Source organism: Dama dama, chromosome 19 (genome assembly GCF_033118175.1).
Source record: "Dama dama isolate Ldn47 chromosome 19, ASM3311817v1, whole genome shotgun sequence".
Taxonomy (NCBI): Eukaryota; Metazoa; Chordata; class Mammalia; order Artiodactyla; family Cervidae; genus Dama; species Dama dama.
This window is the reverse complement of record NC_083699.1, coordinates 73612861-73640698: the sequence shown is the minus strand read 5'-3', so window position 1 is coordinate 73640698 and position 27838 is coordinate 73612861. Positions and strand designations below refer to the sequence as shown.

Genomic DNA, 27838 nt, shown 5'->3' with positions numbered 1-27838 from the left:
TCAGCCTGGGCCAGTTCAGGACCAACGACCTGGCTTCCTGAGGGCAGGGGTCCAGTCTGTTCTGGTGACTGGCGGGATCCCCACCCTGGGGTGAAGGGCTGGATCAGGGGAGGGGCTTCGCGGCTCCCAAGGTAGAGTCCACTGTCCTGACACATGAAATTGCTGCCTGGGGTGCCAGTTTTCCAAGGGTCCAGCTAACATTTCCTGTAACTGGATAGGTGAATGAATGAACGCTGGCCGGTTTTCCTCTTAATTCTTCGTGCTTTACTCTTGCTCCCCTCCAAGTGGGAGAGCATTCACCCCGTGCCCTTAGGCGGGGTAGGACTCTCTTGACTCCTGCAATGAACAAACTTGAAACAGATTGGTGCCCAGAATTACAAATTCCTGTGAGAAGCAGGGCAGCCAGCGATTAGCAAAAGGACACGTGGGGCTTCCCTCCGGTCTGGTCAACGTGCTTGACCAGCTTTGCCGCAGGTGGTGACCAACAGATCTGGACGGCCACCGTCCGTCCCGCTCAATAAACGCGCCCCGTGTTAGACTGAACAGGTTTAAAACTTGCTCAAAAAGGACGCCCGTCCCTCCGCCCAGGAGCGGGGTGGGGTCGGGTAGGGAGGCGGGAAGGGGTGCGGTGCGCACCGGAGACCCGGGACTACCGCTCGGGCAAGTCGGCCCCGCCCCCGCCTCGACCGCCCCGCCCCGCTCCCCCGCCGCCCCCGGCGCGGACTGCGGTGACCTCACACGGCGCGGGGCGGAGCGCAAGGCGCGGGGCGGGCTCGGCGACAGCGGCGGCGCGGGGTGCGAGAGTGAGCGCGGCCGAGTCGGCGCCACCATGGCCAGCGTGGATCTGGAGAAGCTGCGGACCACCGGGGCCGGCAAGGCCATCGGCGTGCTGACCAGCGGCGGCGATGCGCAAGGTGGGCGCGGGCGCGCGGCGGGTCGCTGGCGGGCGGGGGTTCTGCTGTCCCCGGGTCCCTGCGGCGCGCCCGCCACCCTCGGCCCGGATCTGCGGCGCGCGGTCGGCAGGTCCTCCCAGCCCAGGTCCCCGTCCCTGTACTGGATCCGCCCCGGCGCGCCGAGTACCCGCGTACGTGCCGCCCACCACGGCATCTGCGCCCCCCCCGCGCCCGCCTGCCCCCGCCCCGGGGGCGTGTCTGCGCGGCCGGCTTTGGCCGGCGACCCGGAGCTCTCCCGGTTCTCTCCGGCCGAGGCGGTCCCGGCACCCCTTACCGTTCACGTGTGTCAGGAGCCCCATTTCCTGGAATGCACGCTGAGCGGAGGCCGCGGAGGGCAGGGCAGTCACCGCAGGCCTGGAGAACCCGTCTCTTCCTGGTTCTGAAACACTACCCGAGGGCTCAGCGCTTCCCCCAAACACCACCTTCAGGGCGACTCTGGGGCATTTCTTTAGTGCAGGCCTGTCCTCACGCCGCGTGTCTAAGACTGTGGTCTTCCCGGGGGACCTGCCTAGCGTCCCGCAGCCAGGACCTGGCAGAGCCAGGCTAGTGCCCTTCCTGGGGGCCTGTCCTGGCAGCCCCCTCCTGACACCCTGTCCTGACCACTGCTCTACAGGACCAGTGGCTTGGGATGGCCAGTATCACACCTGTGGGGCTTGGTCACATGGCCACACCACACACCTTGAACCCCAGGAGAGACCTTAAGTAGCTCAGGAAGCGGGAGGGATGGAACCAGCACCTTCAGGCTGCGCAGTGAGCCGGGTGTGCCTCCTTCCAGATCAGAAAGTCCAGACGCCTGATTCGTCTCTGCCCCCAGACCACTGACTCCTGGTTCCCCCTCAGACGCAGGGGAACGCACAGGGGTGGGGGCGGATTTCATGAGGGAGCCGGACCAGGCCGGCAGAGGGATCCGTGGCTGTCTGCACCCGCGCCTGCACAGGCGTTCCGCGGGTTTGGCTGAGCCCTCCGTTTCGGAACTGGTGGCCGGCAGTGTGCTCTGCTGCACGTCCGCAGCCCTGCGTGGTCAGAGCGGTTGCCTATTGCTGGGCAGTGGCGGCTGGCGCCCTCTTAGAGCAAGGCTGGTGGGCCGGGGCCGGGCAGGAGGAGACTGGGCTTGGAGGGTGGTCTTGGGGAAGCATCATCCTGTGAGATTGGACCACGGGAAGGGCCCGGTGTGTGGAGGGCAGACACATCGCCAGAGGGCTGGACCCTTCCTCTGTGAGGTCTGGTGTGGGTGCAGGGGGTCTCCCCCCAGGCTCCTGTTGCAGCATGGTAACAGCAGTGCTGCAGGGAGGGCTGGGAAGATAAATGAGGTACACTTAGGCAGGGGAGCTGAGCTCCGCGGGTGCACAGACAAAATAGGACAAGGGGACGGAAGGAAAGGACCCTGGGTGCTGCTGGCCCGGGCAGGCAGGCCAGCTGAGGGCAAAGCCTGTTTGACTGAAGGTCTGTCTCCTCTTCGCCAGTCCAGCCCTGGTGCCCTGCACGTAACGGGGAGTGCTTCCTGAATGCCCTGGAGTGTGGCCACCCGTGCGCCGCTGGCTGGGCTAACCGTCAGCCCCCTCACCTCATGCACTCTCCTCTGCACTCTCCTAGACCCCCGGCTGTGACATGGTTTTATGGTTGAGGAGGTTTCCGCAGACTTCCCTGATTTAGGGCTCAGGCTGATGCCTGGGGGAGGATGTGGGCCAGCTGGCTCTCTGCGGGGCAGAGCCTTTCTGCTCTGTAAGTTCTGGGAGCTCGCCCATGGGTGTCCGCCTGAGGCTGCTCCTTCTCGCTAGCGCTGCTCCAGAGAACTGGCTCTAGACAGTGGCCTCTCAGTTTTCCCCCAGGAACCCTCACCACTGCCTTCCAAGTAGAGGCTGACCTCTAGGGACCTGATGGTGCCACTTGGCCCTCCCTGCGTGCCCTCCCGTGTAGGGCGGGGCTGACAGCCACGTGGAGAACGGGCTTCCACTCTGACCTGCACTTGCCTCCCAGACACTCAAGTCTGCTCTTGTTGGGGCGAATGGAGGCTAGCCTTGTGATAGGGAGCCAGCCTTGACCAGCTCTGTGACTTGACCCGAGCCCGTCCCTGGGGCCTCAGTTTCCCTCAGCTGTCCAGTCCAGCTCCATATCCTCACATCGACTGATGAGTAAACATGGACCTGCTGGGCCCCATATCCCTCCAGGATCAGATCACCTCTTTCTTGTACATTTTGTTTTTCTGGAAGCTAATTATGATGAAAAGTCACCTTCGGAACAGATGCTTTCACCTCTGACATCAGTTTGGTTGATGTCCATTTCCTCCAACAGGAAGTGATCGGTAGCAGTCTCCCTGGCCTGCTCTAGGGCAGAGGTTGGGAGAGGTTGGGGTGAAAGGTCGAGCAAGGGTCCAGGGCTGGCTCATCAGCAGTGGATGCAGCTGCTCTCCTTCTTGCTTCTCCGACCCTGGAGCTCATGGCTGCCATCCTTGGTTTATTTTGAGAAAGAAAAGCAGCTTAAAGGGCAATTAAAAAGGCCCTCTTAGGAAGGCAGCTTACTGTGAGGTTTACAGGGAAGCCCACACCCTTAGGCCTCCGTCTCCATGGCAGCTGGCACAATCCCATTTGAAGAGTCAAGAGTTTTCCTGTAATACAGTCATTTGTTCTCTGCAAGACTGAGAACAGTACTCTAAGAACGGGGACCTTTGCAGTCCCTGGGGCTGCAGACAAGCCCACCAGGCTGGCTAGGGAGATGCCCATGACCTCTGAGTTGGATGGTGGCCTGATTTCCAGCCACTGCCCTCCCCCCACCCCCAATCCAGAAGTGCTGGCCTCTCTCCTGCTGCAAGAGGTGGGGCTTGGGCCTTGAGCTTGCAGTGAGGCCACAGTGGGCTCACCCCAGCGGGGGTGACTGGGGAGGCAGATACCTGAGAATGGAAAGCCTGGGCTGGCCAAGGCCCCAGAGGCAGCCAAGTGCTTCTGCAGGACCTAGGGCCTGCCGGAGGCAGGAGGGGCAGTTTTGCAATTGTCTTATCTCCCTCCCCACCTCCACCAGCCCCACAGCCCTCAGCCCCTTGACCTACTTGACCTCCGGCAGCAGGACTGTTGGCCTTCAGATCCGGTTCCTGGAGCAGCCTGGGGGTGTGGGCGGGGCTGCTATGCTCACTGGGCTCCTACTGCTAACTTCAGTCACTATAAGCTCACTTCCATCCATTACAGGAAAGTGCAAGTTATGATTTCTTTAGAAAAGGAGTTCTCTTGATAAAGGCAGGTGTGTAAGCCTTGAGTGTGGCCAGTTAAGTGCCGCCCGGCCCCTGTGCCCTGCAGGCTGTGATGTCCAGGGGCCCCTCCCTGGGGAGTCCCTCCAGTCGTCAGAAAGCAGAAGCCTCGGTGGCTGGGTGGGGATAGGGCAGCCTGCTGTGCCCAAGGGAAGGGGGGTCCAGGGTGTCTCCAGGCACTGCCCGCACCAGCTGGGGTCCCAGCAGCCCCCCTCCCTCCCTCTGGGACCCCAGCTTCCCGTCTGGAGAGTGACCTTTGTGCTGACCTCCTGGGAGCCCAGTGCCATGAGCCTCCACTGGGGCAGGCTCTGCCCACCGGGTTCTTCCTGAGGTACCGTATGCGGTCTGACTCTCATGGTCCTCCCATGGGATTCCCAAGTTGATGGGCACCACCCCTCCACCAGCTCATGAGCCGGGAGGGCAGGTCTCCTGGGCCCTCGGTCACACTCCAGCTGGTGCCCCGCCCTTCCAGGGAAAAGCTTTCACAGCCTAGGGACAGATCACGGGATGTGCTTGCGTTCTGAACCAGGACCACCAGCAAGAAGGCCGGGGGAGCAGGGGTGGTCCTGGGGTTAGACTCGGCATTACCTCTGTGATCCAGTCCCCAGACCCAGCGTCACAAGCTGGAACCCAGGGCAGGTGACTGGCCAATCTTCTTCCTCTCTGAGGACGTGGGGCCACCCCGCCTGTTCCTAATGCTGCTATCTTTTGTGAGGCAAATTGCCTCCAGCCGCTGATTCCAGGCTCCTGCTCCCGAGCCCTGAGCCTGGAGCCCCAAGCCTGCCTGTGGGCCCCAGCCCTGGCTACCCTCTAGGCAGCTGTCAGTGTGGGGGCTGGGCCCTCCCCGGGTGCCTGCACAGGGCCACGGACCCTAACCTGGCCTGTCCAGACCTGCAACGGCTGCGGCCCTGCCACCGGGCCACTTGGAGGCCTGCTCCCTGGGCGGGGCCATGTCCCACCCTCAGACAGCAGCAGGGTCATCACATGGGGCCACTGCTGGTGCTCGGGCCTCTCGGGGGCTTCTTCAAGTTTGCCTCGTGAACCTGACTGTATATGAGACCCCAGGGACACAGTGGGCGGTCTTCCATGGAGGAACCTTAGGGACATGATGATCCCCCACAGGGACCTCAGGGACCCCTTTGCCTTCTGTGGATCACTGTCTCAGGACTGACCGTGAGGGAAGGGGACCGGGGTTCCTCTGAGATCCTCTGAGCACTTCCTACGAGCTGTCTGCTCCTCCTCCCCATGAACATCTCTCTTTCCACAAAGTCTGTGCTGCAGTGTAGCTGCTGTGGAGGGGGTGGGAGACTGGAGTCTTGGGGCTAGGGGACAGGCCAGAGAGGTGATCCGCCGAGCCTGGTGGCCCCAGTGTGCAGTGCAGTTTGGGGGCAGGGGCGTCAGCCGAGTCAGCTACACTGCCTGAGGCTCCCAGACCCCCAACAGCCAGGCCTTGACTCTCGGGGACACTGCCCCCCTCTCCTGGCTCATGGAGGCCCCTATGGGCCTCGTGGCCCCAGGGCCACAGGCACGAAGCTCAGTGTGGTGGTCTGAGACTCTGGCAGATGATGACAGAGGGTTTGAAAGGCGGTTGTCTCCTGCGTCCCGCCAGCCCCCTCTTTCATCTTGGGGCCAATTCCCTGACCTGCTGGGATTCCCCCAGGTCAGAGCCTTGAGGGCCAGGGAGAGGGCTGTGCCGGGCATCAGAGTCTGCAGGTGAGCACTGGGCGAGGATGCGGCTGGAAAGGATGTGGCTGGTCTGCAGGTGACCTTGCAGGGTCAGGAGTGCAGGCTCAGGAGTTGACCTGGTGGGGGCCTTCCTGGCGTAACTCTGGGGGTGGCCTATTTCCAGATGCGAAGCCAAAGCAACCTCAGGGGTTCACCCCGGGCTGGACTGAGACCCTTGGCTGGGCTCCCTGAGATGTGGGGAGGGTGGGTCCGGGGTTCCCCCACACTCTGTGTGTCCCCACTGACAGCCGTCTCCCTGACCCCTTGCAGGCATGAATGCCGCTGTCAGAGCCGTGACTCGTATGGGCATTTACGTGGGGGCCAAGGTCTTTCTCATCTATGAGGTAAGGTGCAGGGGTCCTCGCTCCAGACTCTGGTGGGTGGGCCCTGTGCTCAGGCGGGCGGGGAACATTGTAGGGGGAGGGGAAGGGAGGAGGGATGCGGGACCCTGTTCTGTCAGGGTCACTGGTCCTTGTTCAGGCCCAGAGAGAGTCTGGTCAGGACAGTGGATGGGGCAGGGCTGCCTGGCTCTGAGCTGTGGGTGGGGAGCTTGCCTTCAGCCTGGGTTCTTGGGCGCGGGTGTGTCCCTTGAGAGAGAAGAGGGCATGAAGCTGTGGTCCTCCTCTGAGGCCAGGACCTCACCCCACCGTCCTCTGACCCCCAGCCCTCCTGCACCCTCCTCGCCTAACCTGAGCTTGAGTCACCCTAGCAAACAGCCTCCCTGTGCAAAGCAATAGAGAATCATTGCTCTGCTTTGTTCTGGCAGAACCTGGGGCTCCCCTTTGCTCCACCCCCCGCCCCATTCCTATTCCCCTAAATCCGGGTTTCAGACTTGCAGCAGATACATAGACACAGACACACCTTGGGCAGCCCTGGAGTTCCCTCACAGTGTTACTGTGTTACTTTGTTTTCACTCTTTACTGGAATGCGGGAACCCCAGCCTGCTCTGCTCTCCCCTGAGCTTCCTCCTCCCACCTGGGGCATGTCTGTGTCCCTGTCCCTTCGCCCTGACCCAGGTCAGGCGTGACTTCCCAGCCTTGGCTCTACGGGGCCATCTGAATGGACACATGGGCAGGCACTTCTGCAGGTCCCCCCTCCTGCGGGATCTGGACCCTCAGACCAGGCTCAGATGGCCAGAGTCCTCAACGTCATGTCTGGGGAGCCATCTCCTCAGGGCTTCAGGAGCTGGGTGGTGGGGGCCCAGGCCCTGATAGTGGTCTAGAACCTTTCAAAGGGCAGGGTGAGATTCTTCAGGGAGTGGCCGAGTTTCGTGGACAAGTGGTCCCCAGTCAGGGTGGGGTGGGTCCAAGGCCAGGCTCCCGGAGGTTGTACACGTGGTGCTTGGCGGTGCTTTGCCTCCTCACCATTTGTGAAAGCACGTGGCCTGGTCCAGACTGTAAGAAGAGCTCCTGCTAATGAGAAGGGCTGGCTGTCCAGGCGGCCAGTGGCTTATGTCATTGGGAAATAACATGGTTTGTCAGCGGAGCTCAGGGGAGAACCCACCTGCAGGGGCCACATGCAGCCTCCAGGATGGAGCCCTGCACGGCCTGGCACTGGGGGAGAGGCGCCCGGAGGCCTGCCCTGTCCATGTTGCTGATGGACAAGGTGGCCACGGCAGGTGGGGCGCTATGTAGCAGTACGGTCAGAGGCTGGCTGCACGCCTAGTGACACATAAACGTGTTCTTAGCAGCATTAGGTCCAATAGTCCCAAACAGGATCCCTCCAGAGGTCCACGAACGGTGAATAGATCATACACTGGGGGCCTGCTCAGGGGACTCCCGCAAGTGAGCACAGTCACAGCCACACGTGGTCCTGTGGGGCCACACAGTCACCCAGCCGAGAGAAGGAGGCCAGACAGAGTGGATGCTGTGCCTGTCATTTCTGAACCTAGTTGACACCTTGGGAGGCGGGGCAGTGGGTACCTTTGGGGGAGAGGGTCCTGGCAGGGCAGAGGGGCCACAGGGCGCTGACTGGCTCTGGTTCCGACCCAGGCATGTGACCCAGGTGCAGCTCATGGACACGCTTCAGAAGGTCTGCCTGTGACAGGAGCACTTTGCTGAGCGAGTCACGCTCTGTAATACACCACCCTGCAGGCCCTGCAGAGGGTGCTCCGGGAGACCCTCTGGGTGCCAGGCCTCTCCCCCGACACCCTTGATTCCAGCCAAGCCCAGCTTTGTCCCCTAACACCCCTGACCCCAGCCGACCCAGCTTCGTCCCCCGAGGCCCTAGGAGTGGAGGGGCCTCTGCAGTCAGGACCCCTGGGCCTGCTTCCTGCCAGCAGGGGTTTTGGCCGAGGTTCCATGCGTCCTGCTCGGGTGGGCGGTATTCTCTGCGGCCATGGGCACCCATCTCACGCCTGTCCCCTCACTTTCAGGGCTATGAAGGCCTCGTGGAGGGAGGCGAGAACATCAAGCAGGCCAACTGGCTCAGCGTCTCCAACATCATCCAGCTGGTGAGCCTGTGACCCTCCCTGCTGTGAGTGCGTGTGTGCGCTGGGACATGCACACAGGCACATGGAGGAACAATAAGGGGATACACAGGTGCACATATCAGACACACATAGACACTTAGACCCATAGTGGGACACAAAGAGGGACAGACAGACACACGAGACAGACACACACAGGCACATAGACACACAGAGGGACACACAGGGGGATACACAGGTGCACATATCAGACACACACAGTGACACATAGGCACACAGGGGGACTTGCACACTTAGGGATGCAGGCTACACACCATCCTTCAGGAGACTGGCTCCAGGCTGACTATGCCATCCAGTTGCCTTGGGGTCATGGGGGTGGGAGGTCATGGGTTTAAGAGATCACAGGGTTGGGATGGCCCCAGATGTCTCAGCTTCCAGCTGCGGGCTGAAGAGGGCACCCTGGAGGGAGGCCTATGCGGTCTCAGCCTCTCGGCGCCTCCCCCGCCTTCCCCTTCATCATCCTATTTAGTGAGGGTGGGGGATGAGCCACTCACTGGGGTCAGGGATTCCTAGGCAAGGGGGTCTTTGAACCAGGTGTCTATGGGGAGACCCTAGTCCTCCCAAAGAGCAGGGACCTTTGTGGAGCACCTGTCACCTCTGTATCCCGGGCCACCAGCTGACACCTGCTTATTGAAGTGGTCTGTTGTCATCACGAGCCGCACATGGGTCAGCAGAGCAGTGGGTGATGGGCCTGGACCCCGGGTCATCCAGGCATGGCCAACCCTGAGGTTGGCCCCTCCCCTCCTGCCCAGGGTGGACGTTCCCAGGGGACTGCGCTCTATAGGCACCATGGGAACGAGCCGGTTGATCGAGGCCTGGTGGGCCCAGTGGGGCACAGACGAGCCCTGTTCTTGGGCCTCGTCAGACCCCTGTCCCCTGTTCCCCTGTTCTGGAGCCATGCTCCCTGACCCCATCGTGGGTGGGGCTGTGGCGGCCTGGGTACCTCGTCCTCCACCCCAGGGGTCCAAGAAGGACAGCCGTCCTGCCTCAGGCTTGGGTCCAGCTGCTGCTCTGTTCCGACCCTGTGTCTGAGGATGGCCGTCCTTCTGTCCTGAGAGAGCACCCAGGGAAGGGGTGTTAGGCCGCGTGGTAGCTGGGAAGTGAAGCTGCATGAAAGCTGGGCCCTAAGGATGTGGGAGGAGCTGGTCTTTGGGGAGGAGTGAGGAGCAGCACAGAACACAGGGGCTGGGGGTGTGGGGGCAAGGGGAAGGGGCAAGAGGGGCCTCAGGGGCCGGAGGGGCTCCAGGAGGGAGCAGGCTGGGCCAGGGGCAGCTCTGACTCACATTTTCCATGAAGTCGGACACCAGCCTCATGGTATCGGGAGCAACATGGCGTGGCCCGGGCACATTGTTCTCACACCTGGCTGAGAGCAGGGGATCCGCAGGTGTTCTTGGGGAACAGTCTGGGGAGCCCCGGCCGAGGCTGAGCAGGGAGGGGCCACGTGGATGCTGGCGTGAGCTGTGCAGGCAGGTCCCTGTGTTGGGTCCCGAAGTATCTGCCAGAGTACATGCATGTGTGTGCGCGCGCATGTGTGCACGTGCGTGTGCATGCGTGTGTGCGTGTGCATGCATGCACATGTGTGTGTGTGTGCACCTCACAGATCTCGGAGCCTGCTCACCCCTTGCCTTGTTGACCTCCCTGAGCCTGGTGGTGGACAGTCTCCTCGCTCACATGAGGAGACATGCCAGGGAGCAGGGGGACACCTGCCCAGGCTTCTGAGGAGCCCCTGGCCTCAGCCCTCTCAGTTCTTTGGGGTCCCCAGCTCCCCTGCGCAGTGCTCAGGTCCCCTCCATGCCCCATTGACTCAGGCTCCCCCTCCTCCATGCAGGGTGGGACCATCATCGGCAGTGCCCGCTGCAAGGCCTTCACCACGCGGGAGGGGCGCCGGGCGGCCGCCTACAACCTGGTCCAGCGCGGCATCACCAACCTGTGCGTCATTGGTGGGGACGGCAGCCTCACTGGCGCCAACATCTTCCGCAGCGAGTGGGGCAGCCTCCTGGAGGAGCTGGTGAGCGAAGGTGGGTTGCAGCCCAGCCCGGACACAGCAGCTCGAGGGCAGGGAGTGGGCAGGACCAGAGGAGGTGAGAGGCCACCTGGCTGCTGGCCAGGAGGAGAGGCCTGGACGCTCCAGGAGGTGTGGGCCAGGGTGGGAGGTGCTCACCTGATGCTCCAAGCTTGGCCAGTAGTGAGGCCTCCTGGGGCTGGACGGCAGTTCCCAGGCTGACTTACCTGTGCTGCAGGATTCGTTCCTGGATGTTGGTTATGGGTTTGTCCTAGTTTGCAGAAGCGTGATAGTTAAAATCTGGTAACATAAGATGCAAAGTCCTGGGGATCCCCAGTTGTAAAGTGGCCTATTGGAGCTCCGTTGGTTCTGTGCTGTTCATGGGGATGTGGAGGTGAGGGGTGCACACTCCAGGATTTCCCTGGGGGTCTCTGGGTAGGGGATGAGTCTGTACTCGATTCTAGTGATCCAGCCACTGCTCCCCTCCCCACACCTGGGACCCCTGCTGCAGGACCTGGGGAGGAGGAAGCCGAGCCTGAGGGCCTGATCAGGTTGCACTGAGGGTGGGCTGAGGGAGGTGATCAGGGATCAGGGTCTGAGCCCCATGTTGTGGCCATGGGAGCTGGGTGGAGGCACAGAGGCTGCAGCCAGACCGGCCCCTTCTTCCCAGGCAAGATCTCAGAGGGCACAGCTCAGACCTATTCGCACCTGAACATCGCGGGGCTGGTGGGCTCCATCGACAATGACTTCTGCGGCACCGACATGACCATCGGCACAGACTCAGCACTGCACCGCATCATGGAAGTCATCGACGCCATCACCACCACCGCCCAGAGGTAAGCGAGGCCTCCACTCGGCCAGGCCACCAGGCAAGCAAGCTCAGGATCCCGTGCCCCAGCCAGGAGCTGAGGTGGCCGCTCTGCAGAGTCAATGGCTTGTCAGTATGATTCCATCCCTAGGGGTCTGTGCTGGCTGCCCTCAGCCCCCAGTCAGAGGGAGATTCACAGTGGGGTGAGCAGAAAGGTCTCTGGGTCTGGTCCCCACCCCACTAGGTTCCCTTGAGCCCTGGGTGGGCGCTGGCTCATACAGGGTTCCTGCGGCCCTGGGTGATGGTGCATCCCGCAGGGGTCCTCAGCTGCTAGCCAAGACAGCCAAGCCCAGGCCAGGCAAATGGCCTTCAGCCTCAGGAACAGAAGATCAGTGAAAACCAGTCTGACACTGGGCGTGAGGCCGATGGAGGTGACTCAGTGCAGAGACTTGGCCGCCCTGGGAAGGACAGAGGCTGTCTGTCCTTGGGCTGCCCCCGCGTCCTCTGTGTCTCCCAGGCATGCTCTTGGCTGAGCTGGGGCCGTGGGTGGCGAGACACAGGAGTCCAGGCTGCTCCGCGAGCCTCGGCACTGATGACCTCTGTCCACTCTGTGTCCACAGCCACCAGAGGACCTTCGTGCTGGAGGTGATGGGACGACATTGTGGGTAAGGGGGTGGTCCCGGTCAGCGGGGGCCCGGGGCTCCTGGGGAGTGGTAGTAGGATGCGGGGCCGCCTCGGTGCCCTGCACGTGGTGGATGCTCCCTCGACGCTCTGGGTGTGAGCTGGGGTGGGGCTGGGAGCCCTGACTCTGGGGCTGGGTGCCGCTCAGAGCTGTACCTGCCCTGTAACCCTGGGCCCGGGGTCCGGGGTGCTGAGTGGGGGTCCACCCACTGCAGCCCCGCCCCCTCCTACCCACACAGGTACCTGGCCCTGGTGTCCGCCCTAGCCTCAGGGGCCGACTGGCTGTTCATCCCCGAGGCGCCCCCCGAAGACGGCTGGGAGAACTTCATGTGTGAGCGGCTCGGAGAGGTGAGCGGGTGAGGGTCTTCTCCCAGGGTCCCTGCCGTGAGCACGGCAGGAGCAGGGAGATGGTCTAGCTGGCTTCCTGGGGGCCCTGACTGCTGAGCCCGAGTTGGGGGCATGGCCTCGTGAAGATGGTGCACAGACACGTGTGGTGGGGCCTCCGATGGGGCAGGTCATGGGGGTGGGAGCAGAAGGGGGGCTGAGGCCTCATCCAGGAGGGATGAGCAGGGGCGCCTGAGCCGGGGTGCCCAGGACGCAGCTCTCTGGCCCCTCAAGATGAAGTTGGGGCCTCTGGCACAGAACAGGCAGATACCCTGGCCTAGGTAAGGATCCCCAAAGCCCCCAACTGGGATAAGCTGGCCGCTTGGCTAGGCCAGGGATCAGCAGTGGACAGGAGGGCTAGGACAGGGGTGGGAGGCACCCTTCCATGTAGTGGTGTTCCAGGGTTGTGGTCTGGGTTCGAAGCCAGGGAGCCCCTGAGACTGTGCTCCCAAGTTCACGCTCAGGCCCAGTCTGGGGCCCTAACGGGCTGTGTCCACCCACAATGTCCTCTGCAAACTGGCCCAAGGGCAGGACAAGCGTGGAGGCTGCCTGAGGCTGGGCCTGCTGTTCCGGCGTCTTGGGGGTGGTCAGAGCCGGCCCTTTGCTTCCCGCGTGTCCCTGTCCCCATGTGACCAAGGAGGTGGCCTCACTCCCATCCACTGGTGAATGATCCCCCCCGCCCCCGCCAGGCCCACCACCCAGGGCTTTGTGTCCCTGCCCAGGACAGTGGGCGGGGCTGAGGGTCACGACTGCATTCTGGAACCTTCCCCAGTGAAGACAAGGGTGGGACTGAACTGAGCCTGGCAGGGAGGCCGGCCAGAGGCCTGTGTCCTCTCCTTGGGTGGAGTCCTTGTACCCCCGAGTGGCCGCGTAGCCTCGATGGGTGGAGCACGGCTCTGGGGGTGATGGTCCCTGGCTGACCTTGGCCTTGGCCTTGACCTACTCGCTGAGAACTGGGGGCTGGTCTTCCTGGAAGTGGCCTGGACTCAGGCTCACACACCCTGCTGCTTTCCTGCTCTGTGTAAGGCTCTCCGCCCCACCCCTGCCCCACCCCCCAGGGCTTCCCTGAGCCTCAGTTTCCCCACCTGTTACATGCAGCTGTCACCCTCTGCCCTGCCCACCTCCTGGGCTGCAGTGAGTGAGGCGGGGAGGTGTGGGCCCTTCTGGCAGCTTCACTTCACTGCACCGCCACCACTTCCTCCAGGCAGCCCTCCATGCCTGGCTCCCCGTCCCCTCTGCACCCATGCCTCGCAGGGGCTACTCCAATCCTATCTTTCTCAGTTTCTTCTAATGCTGTGGGGCCAACAGGGGCTGGTGGATCAGAGGGACTCTTACAAATGTTTGTTGAGGAAATAGGTGAAAAGCACTTTTAAATCCCCCAAGACCCTCTCATTTGCAACAATGAGTGGTGCTAATTCATGCTTACCAGCTGAGGCAGGAAGGCTTCCCTCAGCCTGGGGAGTGGGAGGTGGGCAGGAATCCTCCAGTCCCCCAGCCCGCCGCAAGCTCTTCCTCCCTGACCCCCAAGCCCAGGTGGGGCAGCAGGGTCCTGGTTCGCCCACATGAGCCCCGAGCCGTGGACCCCCAAGGAGGGCTCCAGGTGTCTCGGGACAGGTGTCTGCAGGCTGGCGGCTGAGCCCTGCGGTGTCTCTGACCCAGACTCGGAGCCGAGGGTCCCGCCTGAACATTATCATCATTGCTGAGGGTGCCATCGACCGCAACGGGAAGCCCATCTCGTCCCGCTACGTGAAGGATGTGAGTGAACCCCTGGGTCATGTGGGATTGGCAGGGCCTCGGGGGGGGTCTCCCCTTTATCTCCAGCCCCCACGTGCTCTTGCTGGGGTCCCAACCCTGGCCCGTGGAGGGAGTGTCCTCGGCCCCAGTGATTGTCAGATGTAGGGTGGGCATGGCTGGGACCCCCTGAGAAGCCCTGGGCCCCCAGGCTGAAATTTGGCCCCACCTGCTGGGAGCCCCGCACCTTCTGGCTTCCAGTCTTCATTCAGGACAGCCCCCATCCTAGGAGCCCCATTCAGTCCCCCAACAGTGTCCCAATGGCTGAGTCCAGCCCCTGCCAGCCCCTCAGTGACAGGGATGCCCACTGCCCATCCATATCAGATTCATAACAGAACAGCTGGGGCTTTGGGGAATCCTTCCTACCTGTGACCCGCACCCACATGCCTGGTTCTGCTCCAGGGCCCTGGGCCCCCGTCCCCCAGTGGGGCACAGCCCCTGGGGGCCTCCATGCCCCTCACCTTGGCCACCCACCCTGTCCTCAAGGTCCAGTCAGGTGCTGCCAGGAACTGGCCCGTCTGCCCCTTCACTGTGCTCTCTGCTTCCCGCCAGTGTCTGGTGGGGCCTGACCCACAGGGGCTGGAGACCATGACGAATTCCTACAACCTGGCATGTGTGCGGGAAGACACAGAGACACACGCCCCCACAGTGACACAGACACACGCCCCCACGGTGACACAGATACACACCCACACACACAGGAGCATGCATCTGCACACACACATGGAGACAGCCCCTGGCACACTCAGGCTGTTGGAGTGAACCCTGGGCTAGCTCTGTAGGGCCCCTGGGGTTCTGACACCCTGAAATCCCTGAGGCAGGTGGGGATGGGGAGGGAAGAGCATTGAGGGCCATGTGGTGGCCCTGTCCAGTGGGAGAGGTGTGGCAAATCCAAGGGCGCCTGGTTCTCTGTCCGTATGAGCAGCTGGTGGTCCAGAGGCTGGGCTTCGACACGCGTGTGACTGTGCTGGGCCACGTGCAGAGGGGAGGGACCCCCTCAGCGTTCGACCGCATCCTGGTAGGTGGGGCATCACCCTGGTGCTGGGTGTGCGTGCACGGGTGACGTGGTGTGTGTGCATGCTTGGGCGCATGTTTCTTCACTGCCACCAGTGTTCATAGTGAGACTGGGGCCTGGCAGCCCAGGCTCCCCAGCCTCCTGGCGATGCCTTTGGTGGGACCTTGGGGAGGAGGGCTGGGGGAGCAGCAGGTCTGATGTCTGGTTGTTCTGAGTCTGGCCAGTGGCCTGGGCGCCTCAGCTCCAGGGCCCAAGCGCTGGGTCCTGGCCCGAGGGTCATCGGTGTCCTGATTGCTGCTGGTCCCACCTCACCCTCTGCAGGGTGGGAAGCCTGCTGCAGCCCCAGGGTGACAGGGACTCAGTCAGGGACGCCCCTGGGTGGTAAAGCGCCTGCCCATGAGGCACTGGTCACCCTGGGGAGGGGCTGGAGGCTGAGGGGCAGGTGGGAGCTGTGCCTGGGCCTCCGGTTCTGCGGATGCTGGTGGAGACACAGGATGCCTGGGAGGGAGACAAAGGAGGAGCAGCTTGGTGCTGGTCCCCGAGCTCAGGCCTACAGGGGTTATAGGAGGGGGGCCGGCTTGTGGTGCTCCCGAGGGATGCGGGGCCTTTCCTTCGAGGCTGTTCCTGATATTCGCCTGGCCAGTGTGGGAGGCCCGGCGTGGTGCACGCAGGGACACGCTGTCTCACCCAGCGGAGCCACGGGCCTTGCTCTCCATGCACCTGTGTGTTCCCGCTGTCTGTGCTGGGACCCAGGTTTGTGGTTTGTCCCCACGGAGGGCAGTCCTTAACCTGTTTTAGCTAGTCCAGCCTGCCAGCCCACGCCCCCGTTTGCACCCACCCCAGAACAGCTGTGACAAGGGAGCCCAAAATGAGAAACCTCGTCATAGTGGAGAGGAACCCAGAAACCCAGGTCAGGCCCTGCCGCTGCAACCTGGGGTGCCGGGGCCATGCCCCCTAGCAGGGCCGCTGAGACCTGAGAAATGGTGCCAGGCGGGGCGGTGGGTGTTGTGAAAGATGACCATGCGGAGTCAGCATTTCTAGAATAAATGGTGCCACTTGTTCTAGAAGCTTCTAGCACACATGTGCATGTGTGTGTGTGGTGGGCTTGCTCTGAGGGCTGAGGCCTTGTGGGTCTGCTGCGGGATGTGTGTGGCATGGGGCTGGCTCCCTCCTGGTTACACCTACCTGAGCTCTACCACCCTCTCCCCGTTCAGAGCAGCAAGATGGGCATGGAGGCGGTGATGGCGCTGCTGGAGGCCACGCCTGACACGCCGGCCTGTGTGGTCAGCCTCTCAGGGAACCAGTCCGTGCGGCTGCCCCTCATGGAGTGTGTGCAGATGGTGAGCACTGGCCTGCCCAGGGTGCCCAGGGTGAGGGCGTCCAGGGAGGTGCCTGGGGCCTTTGTGCTCTGCTGGGCTCTGCTGTGGCCCCCTCCCCACCACAACCTGGAGCTGCCTGCCCTTCCAGGCCTCTCAGGGCCCAGCCAGCAGGCCTGCTGCAAGGTCCCCCAGCCCGTCCCTCTTGGGGTCCTGCTGCTCCCCCACGCATGTGGCAGGGAGCAGGCGGTTCACACAGCACCACCTCTTGGTGTGCCCACCCTGGTGCATTGCTGCCCACCCCAGCAAACCTCAGGGTATCCAAGGCCTGCAGTCATCTAGGCGGGGAGGGAGGTGTCAGCAGGTGCCTCGGTGAGACAAGTCCTAAGAGAGGTGTGGGGGCTGCAGGGAGCCAGTGAGCCTGGGGGGGTCTGGTGAGCTGGAGTTTGCGCAACCTGGGGGTAGCCAAGGTCACTTAGCCTCTCTGAACCAGTGGTCTGGGACAGGTCTTGCACTGGGCGGGGTGGGCATGAGAGGGTGAAGGGGGAGCGAGGGGCCAGAACCACTGGGACATCTTGTGTTGTCAGAGAAGGGGCCACTGCGGGAGGGGGAGCGGGAGGTGAGGGCAGAGAGAGGCTGGAAGGCTGGTGGAAATGTGGGTGCTGGCTTCCCTTCTGCAGCTGGGGGCGGGGTGGGGCCCACCTAGGGGAGGCAGGTTGGAGGCAGAAGGGGGCTGCCCCGGCGCTTCTCCTGGAACACCCTACTGCATGACCTCATGGGGCCTTGCTTCGGGGCAGGCTGGTCATCGGTGGTGTGAGCCTGGAGGTCAGAACTGCCTCCCCTTTCGTTCTTAGACCCTGGCTGCCAGCCAGGGTCTGAGGAGGAGTGAGGTCCAGGTGCCCCTTCCAGGGAGGGGAAGACCCAGCGGGCCAGGTGGGGTCGTCTTGCCCTTAGACCTCCTGATTGCCAGCAGTGACGGCTGCCCGGCAGGTCTGGGCCAGGCCCCTCTCAGCTGAGTGTGCCAGACCCCTGCCTCCAGCCTGTGCTTCTTGTTTGCTTTAAGACCAAGGAGGTGCAGAAGGCCATGGACGAGAAGAGGTTTGATGAGGCCATCCAGCTCCGAGGCAGGTGAGGGCCCACACTGGGCAATGGTCTGTTCTACGGGGCCCCCAGCAGACTCCGAGTGGTTCGCCCATGGTCACCGCCTGCCCCTGACACACGGATGTGCCCACCTGCAGAGGTGGTGCTCTGAGCCGCCCTCCTCGGGCATGCATCGTGCAGGAGATGGGGTGTGATGGTCCCTGTGACCCGGAAGCAGGCAGGCTGTGTGGACGCTCCCCATGGGGCAGGGAGGGGCCTGCAGGGCTGGGGGGTTGCAGAACACAGCACAGGTAGAGTCAGGAAGGAGGCCTGGGGAGGGGGCAGGAGGAGGGGAGACCACAGGAGGAAGCAGTGGGAGCAGGCCCGGGGCCAGGTCGACTGGACCCACAGGTCTCTCCTCTGGTACCCTTGGCCTTGAAGCTGCGGAGACCATGCCGGCTGAACGCAGGCACTCGCTTTGCTGAGGGGGCATTGGGGACGCATGTTTAGAGGGGTCTCTGCTGCCCGGCGATGGCCCCCAGCCAGGCCCCATGGCAACAAGAGTGGGGAACACGGCCGCGCCCGTGTCTGGCCCCTTGGAGGCTGCGTGCTGGGCTGTGCTGGGCTCTGGCTGTGCTGGGCCAGGCTGCTTGGCTGTGGCTGCGCTGTGCACGACTCGCTTCCTTTCCAGGAGCTTTGAGAACAACTGGAACATTTACAAGCTGCTTGCCCACCAGAAGATCTCCAAGGAGAAGGTGAGAGCAGGGTGCGGAGCCCACACCTGGCTGCGCCTGTGGCCTCCACCTGCCAGCCCCCCCACAACCCGGCCCAGGGAGTAGGGAGACGCTCCTGCTCAGGGAACTGGGACCCTCCCTCCTGCCTGGGTCTGAGCTGCGGGCTGAGAGGGCAGGCTCGGCCTCTGCTTGACCAGTAGGTCACAACAGCCTGTGTCTGGGCACCGGGATCACACTGGCCTGTCGCTTTTCAACTGGCTGAAGGTTAAGTCAGGCCCATAGGTTTACCTTAGGAGAGGAGGGCTCCAGTGTTATGTTGTTCCGTTGCTCAGTCATGTCTGACTCTTTGAGACCCCATGGACGGCAGCGCTCCAGGCTTCCCTGTCTTTCACTATCTCCTGGAGTTTGCTCAGATTCATGTCCACTGAGTTGGTGATGCCATCCAACCATCTCGTCCTCTGTCACCCCCTTCACTTTCGCCTTCAGTCTTTGCTGGCATCAGGGTCTTTTCCAGTGAGTCAGCTTTTTGCATCAGGTGGCCAAAGTATTACAGCCTCAGCTTCAGCATCAGTCCTTCCAATGAATGTTCAGGACTGATTTTCTTTAGAATTGACTGGTTTGATCTTGCTGTCCGAGGGACTCTCAAGAGTATTAAGACATGTTCCCAAACAGCTAAAAACTTCATGAAATGGTCTCTCTTCCAAATAAGGACAACAGCAGGATCCATCTCTGAAATCATGGGACAAAGAAAGGGCCACACCAAGACAATCTTGGACGGTGGGGTCCTGGTCCACCTCCCCCCTATTTATCCCAAGAGCTGGTTGGGGGTGGGCAGCATTCCCAGGCAAGGTGGAGTGGTGTCCACATCTCCTTCCAGAACCCTCTGGGTCATGACCACTTCTGGGGCATCAGGCTGATGTTACCAGGACCCACCAGAGCCACACAGCCCAGCAGAGCCAGTGGCCACACATGGCTGCCGACTGCTGGGAATGTGGCTGTCCCTAGCGGGGTGCCTGCATGCCGCACAGGTGTAGGGTCTGAGGAGCAGGGGGGGAAATGGGTGTGAAAGACCCAATTTCTTACACTGATTCCGAGTTGAGGTGATGACACATTGGTTCTATCAGGTTAAATCAACCATTGTATTACTATTAGTTATTAATATTAAAGGGCTTCCGTGGTGGTTCAGTTGGTAAAGAATCCGCCTGCGATGCAGGAGACTCAGGTTCAATTCTTGGGTCAGGAAGATCCCCTGGAGAAGGAAATGGCAACCCACTCCAGTATTCTTGCCTGGGAAATCCCATGGATGGAGGAGCCTGGCGGGCTACAGTCCATGGGGCTGCAGAGAGTCAGACCTGACTTAGCGACTACACCACCATTAATACTAAGTTGGTATTGCCTGCTTCTTTGCACTTTGTTGTGGCTGCAGAGGCCCCCTTCTCTCTATGCACCCCTGCTGCTCACCAAGGATGTTCTGGGGCGCTGAGCCCTGAGCACAGGGTGAGTGCCGGGGGCATCCAGGCAGGCACTGACTGGCCCGAGCTGCACTTGGCTGACGGCGGCTGGAGTCCTGCTCCTGCCTTTGGATGAGGACTTTGCGGGTTGTGGGTGGGGTCTTCACAGTAACTTGTGTGGTCTTGGGCTGAGTGTTATGGCATCAGGACAGGTGTTTGTCATGTCCAGGGGAGGCCAGTCCCAGGACAGTGTCCAGGCTGGCCTGAGGACCGGGGCCCCTTCCCCGGAAGCTGCTGTCTGCTGACTTCCATCTGGGTCAGCGGTCCCCCCAGCCCTGTGCTCACGCGTTTGTCTCTCCCTCTTCTCTGAAGACCAACTTCTCCCTGGCCATCCTGAACGTGGGGGCCCCGGCGGCCGGCATGAACGCGGCTGTGCGCTCGGCGGTACGTTCCGGCATCTCCCAGGGCCACACGGTATATGTCGTGCATGATGGCTTTGAAGGCCTGGCCAAGGATCAGGTAGGTGCGGCCGTGCCCGAGGTCGGGTGGGGGACCTGGCCTGTGGTGGTGGGCCCGTTTGCCATTGGTCAGCTTAGGCTACATCCCCGGCTGGCTTACAGACACACAAGGACCAAGGGACTCACAACGTGGGCACAAGGGAAAGGCCGGGCCTGCTCCCCGAGGTGGAGGGGGCACAGCTGGATCCACCTCAGCCTAGGCCAGCCCCTGAGACCCTGCTCCGACCTGTGGCTCGAGGGTCAGTCCCTGGCCTGGCCTCTGTCCCTCCAAGGACATGCGCTCCTGAGCATAGGCCCGTGACCTGTAGAGAAGTGGGCAAGTGCCCCTGGCCTGCTCCCTGAAGCTGTGCCTCCCCCCACAGGTGCAAGAAGTGAGCTGGCATGACGTGGCCGGCTGGCTGGGGCGTGGCGGCTCCATGCTGGGAACGAAGAGGTGAGCAGCTGGCCACCATGGACAGTAGGGGGGGTTATCAGGGAAACCAGCCCTGTGGCCCCAGGCTGGGTCCTCCCTGGCTGATGGCCTGTCCAGAGTGGGACACCGACCCTGCTGCCTGGGGCTTCTCTGAGGGCACCTGTGTAGAGGACAGCTATTCAGGTTACCCAGCCTGCAAGAGGCACCCCCTCACTTCAGGCAGGAAGTGAGGCTTACAGCCCAGGTGTGGGGAGGGCAGTGTCCAGTGTCCAGCGAGGGCACTGAGCAGGTGCCAGGCCACCTGTCCTGCTGGTGGTCCCTTCACCCGCACCCACCCATGCCTCACCTCTGCCTCCACCTTTAACAGGGAATAATCGCATCACCAGGTCCCAGGCCCACCTTCTCCAGCGGTCAGACATTGTGGACGTGTGTCTCTCCAGCGTGACATTCTGTGCGGACTGACGTAGCCATCTGATTTATCTTCTGCAGGACGCTGCCCAAGGGCTACATGGAGAAAATTGTGGAAAACATCCGCCTTCACAACATCCACGCCCTGCTGGTCATCGGGGGCTTTGAGGTGAGGGGGCCGCAGGGGAGCACGCGGGGGCAGCCTGGGCAGGAGGACCAAGTGGCCGAGGGCCACAGTCTCCTGCTGGCGAGGGGCCAGTCCAGAGGGCTCTCAGCGGAGCTCTAAGTAGTGGGGGCATGTCCATGTGATGTTAGTGCTCGGTCAGCGGCCCTACGTGACAGACATCCACTCTTGCCCTCTCCTGGAGGAACCTGAGCCCCTGTAGAATGCGTGCAGTGGGTCGGGGTCAAGGCAGCTGGCCTCCTTCCGTCCTCCTTGGAGGCCAGTTTCCCTGGGGACGGTGGCTATAGAGCTCCTGGGTGGGGCCCACCTGGTCTCAGCCCTGTGGGTGAGGGCAGGTGGGCTCAGATGCCCAGCCCCGCACACATGGTGGGGAGCAGGACCCAGGGGCCCCTTCTCTGGCCTTGGCCCCCAGCCCAGCCTCTCCAGGGCCGGGCCTGAGCTGCCCCCCATCCCCACAGGCCTACGAGGGGGTGCTGCAGCTGGTGGAGGCTCGTGGGCGCTACGAGGAGCTGTGCATTGTCATGTGCGTCATCCCCGCCACCATCAGCAACAACGTGCCGGGCACTGACTTCAGCCTGGGCTCCGACACAGCCGTCAACGCCGCCATGGAGGTGTGGGCTGGGTGCGGGCCGGGGCCTAACTGGGAGCGGGGAGTGCGCAGAGGGGCTGCCGAGCGGGTGGGACAGGTACGAGGCCCCACCGAGGCTGGTGGGCAGGACCCGGCTGCCCCCCGAGCCCTCGTGGATGGCACCGGGGGGAGTGGCCCTGGGGTGAAGGGGTGTGAGGATGATGGTGGTCAGGGCTGCAGCCGACCTAACTGAGCTACTGTACTGGTGTGGACATCCAGCCTTGGTTCTGTCTGGTGAAGCAGCCACATGTGGCCCTGGGGGTACCCAGGGCTCTGGCTGGGACGTGGGAGGTGGGAGCCTTGTTCCGGGATTGGGGAGGGTCCCAGCAGGCTTGCCCCACTCTGCTCCCTAGGGGCGTCCCCCTGACTCACTCTCCAGACCTTTCCCACCCTGTCTATTACCTCTCAGGAACCCAGCTCCCCTGAGGGTTCAGCACCTCCCTTTGGGGGATCTGAAGTTGGAAGAGGGTGTGCTGCTCTAATAAGTGCTCCATGTTATTAGATGAAGGAGAAAATACTAGTGGAACAAGAGACTAAAGGAGACCCCAAACCCCCCACCCCTACATCCCCGCTCCCAGAATACCATGATCCTTAGGGGTATTTTTAGAATCTAACCTCCATCTGCACTGGCTGTGGGTCGCTCCACCCACTGCTCTTCCAAAACTTCTGGTGCTCCTGAACCTCACCAGGTGGGGGAAGATAGGATTCTATTTCCATTCACAATTCTGATTTCTGGTACAGTTGAATGTTTTCCATGCATTTATTGGTGGCCATTTGTGGGTTTTTGGAAATGATCTTTTTCCACCACTTGCCTATTTTTCTCTGGGCACGTTTTCTTTTTTATTTGTAAGTGCTCTTTACATATGTGGGACACAATGTTTTGCAAACATTGTGGCCGTTTCCTTCGCTTTGCTCTTCATCGGTCATCTGGGGTTGATCCTCACAGTTCAGACACCAGTGACCTACTTATCTCTCTTAGTTCTCTTTCCTCAGTTCTTTATCTAATACTATAATTTCCTTGAACCATTCAGAGCTAGGATTGTTATCAAGTGTCACGTTATCGTTAGTGTGTGCAGAGCACTTACTTCATGTGTTGTCTGGGCCCCTGTTTATGACCCTGACGTGGAGGCATGTCTCCCCCTTTGGCAGATTAAGGCCCAGTATGTCCCCGGTCTGAGGTCAGGGAGAGCCTCCTAGCAGTGACCCTGGCCTCCACCCACCAGACACTAGTGACCTACCTCGTCCTGGGGGCAGAATTGCCCAGACTGGGAATTCGATTCTGTGTGGCCAAGAGGAGGGATCATGGTGAGGGCTGCCAGCACCCTGGCACACAGCGAAGGGGCTGTCCCAGCCCCTCCCTGCCTCAGTCTTGGTCCTCAGCTTGGGCCAGAGACCTGAGTCCCTGTAGCATCGTGGGTCCCTGTGGCATGCAGGGAGGTCTCTGACTGCCCCCTGGCCCCCAGAGTTGTGACCGCATCAAGCAGTCGGCCTCGGGGACCAAGCGCCGTGTGTTCATTGTGGAGACCATGGGTGGCTACTGCGGCTACCTGGCCACCGTGACTGGCATCGCTGTGGGGGCTGACGCTGCCTATGTCTTCGAGGATCCCTTCAACATCCAAGACTTAAAGGTGAGCGGAGCCCCCGCCCTTCTCCCGCTGCAGACCACTTGGAGGGGCTGGGACTCCAGCCAAGGAGCATAGCCCAGCAGGCTGGGGACTCACTGCCTTCAAGGGGACCCAGCCCATGACCCCCGCACGCCTTCCCCTACAGTGTGGTCCCCTCACCCCCGTCTGTGCAGTCCCCCCACCCTGTGCAGTCCCCCCACGCTGTGCAGTCCCACCCCCTCACCCCCACCTCTGTGCAGTCCCCCTTCCCCACCCGGTGGCTTCCCCACCTGGCCTCACTGTCCAGCCACAGGCCCACACCCGCACCAGCCCTCCTAGTCCTTCAGGGCCTGCAGCACCCCTGACCGGCCCGCCCCCGCAGGCTGACCTGGGTCATGTTGGCCCTGCGTGTCGGGTATTCTGGAACATTTCTTCCTGGACAGCCCGCAGCTGCTGGAGGGGGTGGGCAGTGCTGGCGGCTGCACCGACCTCACTCACTGTGGTTGGTCCTCCCTCTGCAGGCCAACGTGGAGCACATGACCGAGAAGATGAAGACGGACATCCAGCGGGGCCTGGTGCTCCGGTGAGGCTGCTGGCGAGCCCACAGGGCCTGGGGGAGGTGGGGGGGCGCTTCCTGACCCCTGGGCTGCGGGTCAGGGCTGCTGAGGGGCGCTGGGCGGAGAGAGGACGGGGGCTGATGCAGTGGTGGTGGGGTCGAGCTTTCCTTCGAGCCTGTGGGCCAGCCCAGAGGGGCTCAGCATCCTGTGAGACTCAGGTCCCACATTCCTCTTCCAGGAACGAGAAGTGCCATGAACACTACACCACAGAGTTCCTGTACAACCTCTACTCCTCCGAGGGCAAGGGCGTGTTTGACTGCAGGACCAACGTCCTGGGCCACCTGCAGCAGGTGTGGTGGGGTGGGGACGTGGATTCCAGAAGGCCACTCCCTGATACCTGTGCCCGGGCCCAGGGCCCCAGGGGGCTGCAGCACAATGAGGACACTTCTCTGTGCCCCTCCTCATGGGGCACCTGGCTGCAGGGGCCGCTTCATCCGCACACCCCTGACCTGAGTGCCCATCACCCACTGCACAGGCAGGAGACCCAGGCTATGTCTTGGTGAGACCCATGCTGTGGGTTTCCAGCCAGATGTGAGAGCTGTGTGCACCCACAAGGCACCCCTTCCTCGGGGGTCTTTGCTCACGAGTGGTGGGACCTGTCTGCTGGATGCGGGGGCCCATAGAAGCCCCCCACTTGATGAATCGGCAACCAACTACTTGGCCTCTGGAGGTGGCTTTTAGGCCAGATATGGGATGGAGAAAGGGGCTGGGTTGTTGCAGGCTGAGGGGATGGGGTGTCAGAACTCTTCGGGAGGGCTCACTTAAGTCATGGTCGGGCCAGGATGCTGGGTTCAGGCTAGGGCTGGGGCTGCCTGTGGCCCCACGGCTCCCCAAAGGCCAGAACCTGGCCTCACCCACTGTGTTTCCAGGGTGGGGCTCCCACCCCCTTTGACCGGAACTATGGTACCAAGCTTGGGGTGAAAGCCATACTCTGGATGTCGGAGAAGTTGCGGGCAGTCTATCGCAACGGTAAGTGGGGGAGGCAGCAGCCGGCCCAGCCTGCCCTCCACTGGCATCCCTGGTGTGGGGGCTGCCATCACGGGCCTGTGTCCACAGGGAGGGTGTTCGCCAACGCCCCTGACTCGGCCTGCGTGATCGGCCTGCAGAAGAAAGCGGTGGCCTTCAGCCCTGTCACCGAGCTCAAGAAGGACACCGACTTTGAGTGAGTCCCTCCAAAGAGAGGGTGGACCGCACGGCCCCGGACCTGCCTGGGGCGAATGTGCTGGGAGAGGGGTGTGGCCACACTCAAACCCTGACCCCACAGGGTTGCCCTGTCCCCCACCAACAGGGTTGAGGGTGAGAATGAGAAGGTAGGGGTCAGCAATGGTCAGGTCTGAGGGTGTACTCGGTCTGCTGAGCCCTCCTGGGTGTGGGCCCCAGAGGGACAGGACCCCAACACAGTGGCTAGGTGTCCCGAGGGGACGTGCCTGGGAGCCTAGGTGCCGCTGCCCTAGCCCCGCCCCCTGGCCCTGACCCCGCCCTGCCGCAGGCACCGCCGGTCCCGCCCCTGACCCCGCCCTCTGACACTGACCCTGTCCCGCCCCAGGCACCGCATGCCCCGGGAGCAGTGGTGGCTGAACCTGCGGCTCATGCTGAAGATGCTGGCACACTACCGCATCAGCATGGCCGACTACGTGTCCGGGGAGCTCGAGCATGTCACCCGCCGCACCCTCAGCATCGAGACTGGCTTCTGAAGCCGCGTCCACGCCCCGCTCACCCTGCACCCACCTCCCCGCGCTCCTCTGGGCCGGGCTGCTGGACCCTGCAGGCGCGTGGGCAGGGGCTGTGGGCCGCGGGGCCACTGCCCACTTCCTTCCTGCCGCCCTCTTGGCTCTCTCCTGGGACAGAGCACCCTGGGCACCCCCTTCCAGTGCAGGGGCGTGTGCTGGCATCTGTGTTTGGACATGGCTGCCCCTCTGCCTCAGCACCCCTTGTGGCCTGGAGCCTCTCTCCTAGGCGGCCCTGCACCCTCACCTGCCCTGGGCCCAAGGCGGTGGGAGGGCATACCCTGTGGACCTCACTGTGACCCTGCTTCTGTGTGCACTGGCCGCGGGGGCTGAGCAGAGCTTGTCACCTTTTCTAGGAATAAAATCACCTGACTGTGGAGTGCTGTCAAATCTCTGGAAACCTGGGGAGGGTGGGGGGCTGGTGGCTGGTCATCCCTGGAACTGTACGCATGAGTCTGGGGTCCTCCTTTGGCCCCTGGGCTGAGGCTGTCTCAGGGACATGCGTCCCCTGGGGCCACACCCCTTCCCTGGACCAGCAGCTCCTCACCCTTGTCTGTGTGGTGACCTGACCCCCACGCCAGTCTTGGGAGGACTTCTGAGTCTGACCCGGAATGTTCCCCAGACTCTGCCTGGGCTGGGGTCTCAGAAGCAGAGCCAAGGACCCTGGGACAGGTGGTGGTGGGAGGGACCACCCAGGAGACACTGGTGGGGGGGCTGGGAGGCAGGTAGACACTTGTCACCACTGGGGGCTACGGGTGGGCTGACCCTTAGAAGTCCCTGGCTTGTGATAGCGCCTGGCTCCACAGCAGATGCCAGCACCGGGCGCCGAGAGGAGGACAAGCTGGATGTGGACCACACAGCTGCGCTTGGAGTCCCTGTCACCTCTGAGCAGGCTGCCAATTCATACATTTCCACAGTGGTCACCTGGGCACTTCATCCAAGGCTGTTCTGCCTGCACTCTTGCCCTTGGCACCCACAGAGGTCAGACGAGGTTTTTGGGGGAGGCCCTGACCTTGGAGGGCCTGCAGGCCCAATTAGGGGGTCCCCAGGTTGGGGGGCCTCCTGGTCAGGTCTCGACTGGCTGACTGGCTCTAGGGCCGAGGCTGGGGCCCACCTTCTCTGGTTCCTTCATGTTCCCACAGACCCTGGGTTTTTCCAGGGTTTTCAGGTTGGTCTTGCTTAAATGTGCAGAGTCTGCCGATGCTGGTGAAACCCTGGAATATTGGCCTCGCAGGCACTTTCTCGCTTCTCCAGGCTGGGCACTGGGTGTCCTGGGATGGCCCAGCCCCTATCACTGCAGGGGTCAAGGGGAGCTGGGCGCGGGTAAGTCCAGCACTGGGCAGTGCCTGGGCCAGCGTGGCATCCTGGCAGGCAGCCGTTGCCTCAGCAGCAGGGGAGGACCCAGACCCATGCTGGCCTCTGCCAGCTAGGACATGTCCTCCAGGCCTGCCACCTGCCTCCTTGGAGCCGCTCAACCTCCCTCCCTGGGGTGTGTCAGTGCGGGGTACATAGGAAGCTGCCTCCCAGGCTGAAGGACGTCAGCGATGCCACCTGGCCTGCAGCCGGGAAGCTGAGGGTGAGACTGCAGCAGCTGCAGGAGAGCCTGGGGGTCCGGCCCAACCGCTGCTCTGCTCCTCCCCATCACCCGCTTTCCTCCTCTCAGCCAGCCCTGGGCTCCCCAAGCAAAGGGGCCTCCCTGTTTGGCCAGGTGTGGTCTCACCAGGACCTCAATCCCACTGAGCTGCCTGTTGACAGAATTCCAGTGTTTGCTGCTTCTGAGCTCAGGGAGGGAGGGACCACGGCCTCCTTAGCCCTGATCTGAGGATGCCTGTCAGGGGGACTGAGGTCACCTAATCAGGGCAAGCCCACCAGGACACTCCCTTTCATTAAGGCAGAGTCACCTGATGAGGGGCTTCCCTGGTGGCTCAGCTGGTAAAGAATCTGCCTGCAATGCAGGAGACCTGGGTTTGATCCCTGGGTTGAGAAGATTCCCCTGGAAAAGGGAAAGGCTACCCACTCCAGTATTCTGGCCTGGAGAATTCCACGGGCTGTATAGTCCATGGGGTCGCAAAGA

At 62.4% G+C, this 27838-nt stretch overlaps 1 protein-coding gene across 1 annotated transcript; it reads left to right on the top strand.

The window, feature by feature from the left end:
• Nucleotides 1-756: 756 nt before the first annotated feature.
• On the top strand, nt 757-26141 carry PFKL (phosphofructokinase, liver type). The gene is made up of 22 exons (XM_061167468.1): nt 757-914; nt 6187-6260; nt 8291-8368; nt 10233-10422; nt 11077-11242; nt 11835-11879; nt 12135-12243; nt 13939-14034; nt 14996-15088; nt 16300-16425; nt 17465-17529; nt 18173-18236; nt 20039-20185; nt 20547-20617; nt 21086-21173; nt 21647-21799; nt 23280-23444; nt 23942-24003; nt 24216-24327; nt 24907-25006; nt 25094-25199; nt 25584-26141. Exons 1-22 carry the CDS (start codon nt 830-832, stop codon nt 25729-25731), a joined length of 2343 nt encoding a protein of 780 aa, XP_061023451.1. The 5' UTR covers nt 757-829; the 3' UTR covers nt 25732-26141.
• The last annotated feature ends 1697 nt before the right edge of the window (nt 26142-27838 follow it).

Bases quoted from the DNA above. Each gene is read 5' to 3' on its own strand.
- PFKL (XM_061167468.1), top strand. From the start codon at position 830: ATGGCCAGCGTGGATCTGGAGAAGCTGCGGACCACCGGGGCCGGCAAG. The intron at 15,089-16,299 runs GTAGGTGGGGCA...CTCCCCGTTCAG, and splicing joins CAGCGTTCGACCGCATCCTG to AGCAGCAAGATGGGCATGGA. The intron at 17,530-18,172 runs GTGAGGGCCCAC...CTTCCTTTCCAG, and splicing joins GCCATCCAGCTCCGAGGCAG to GAGCTTTGAGAACAACTGGA.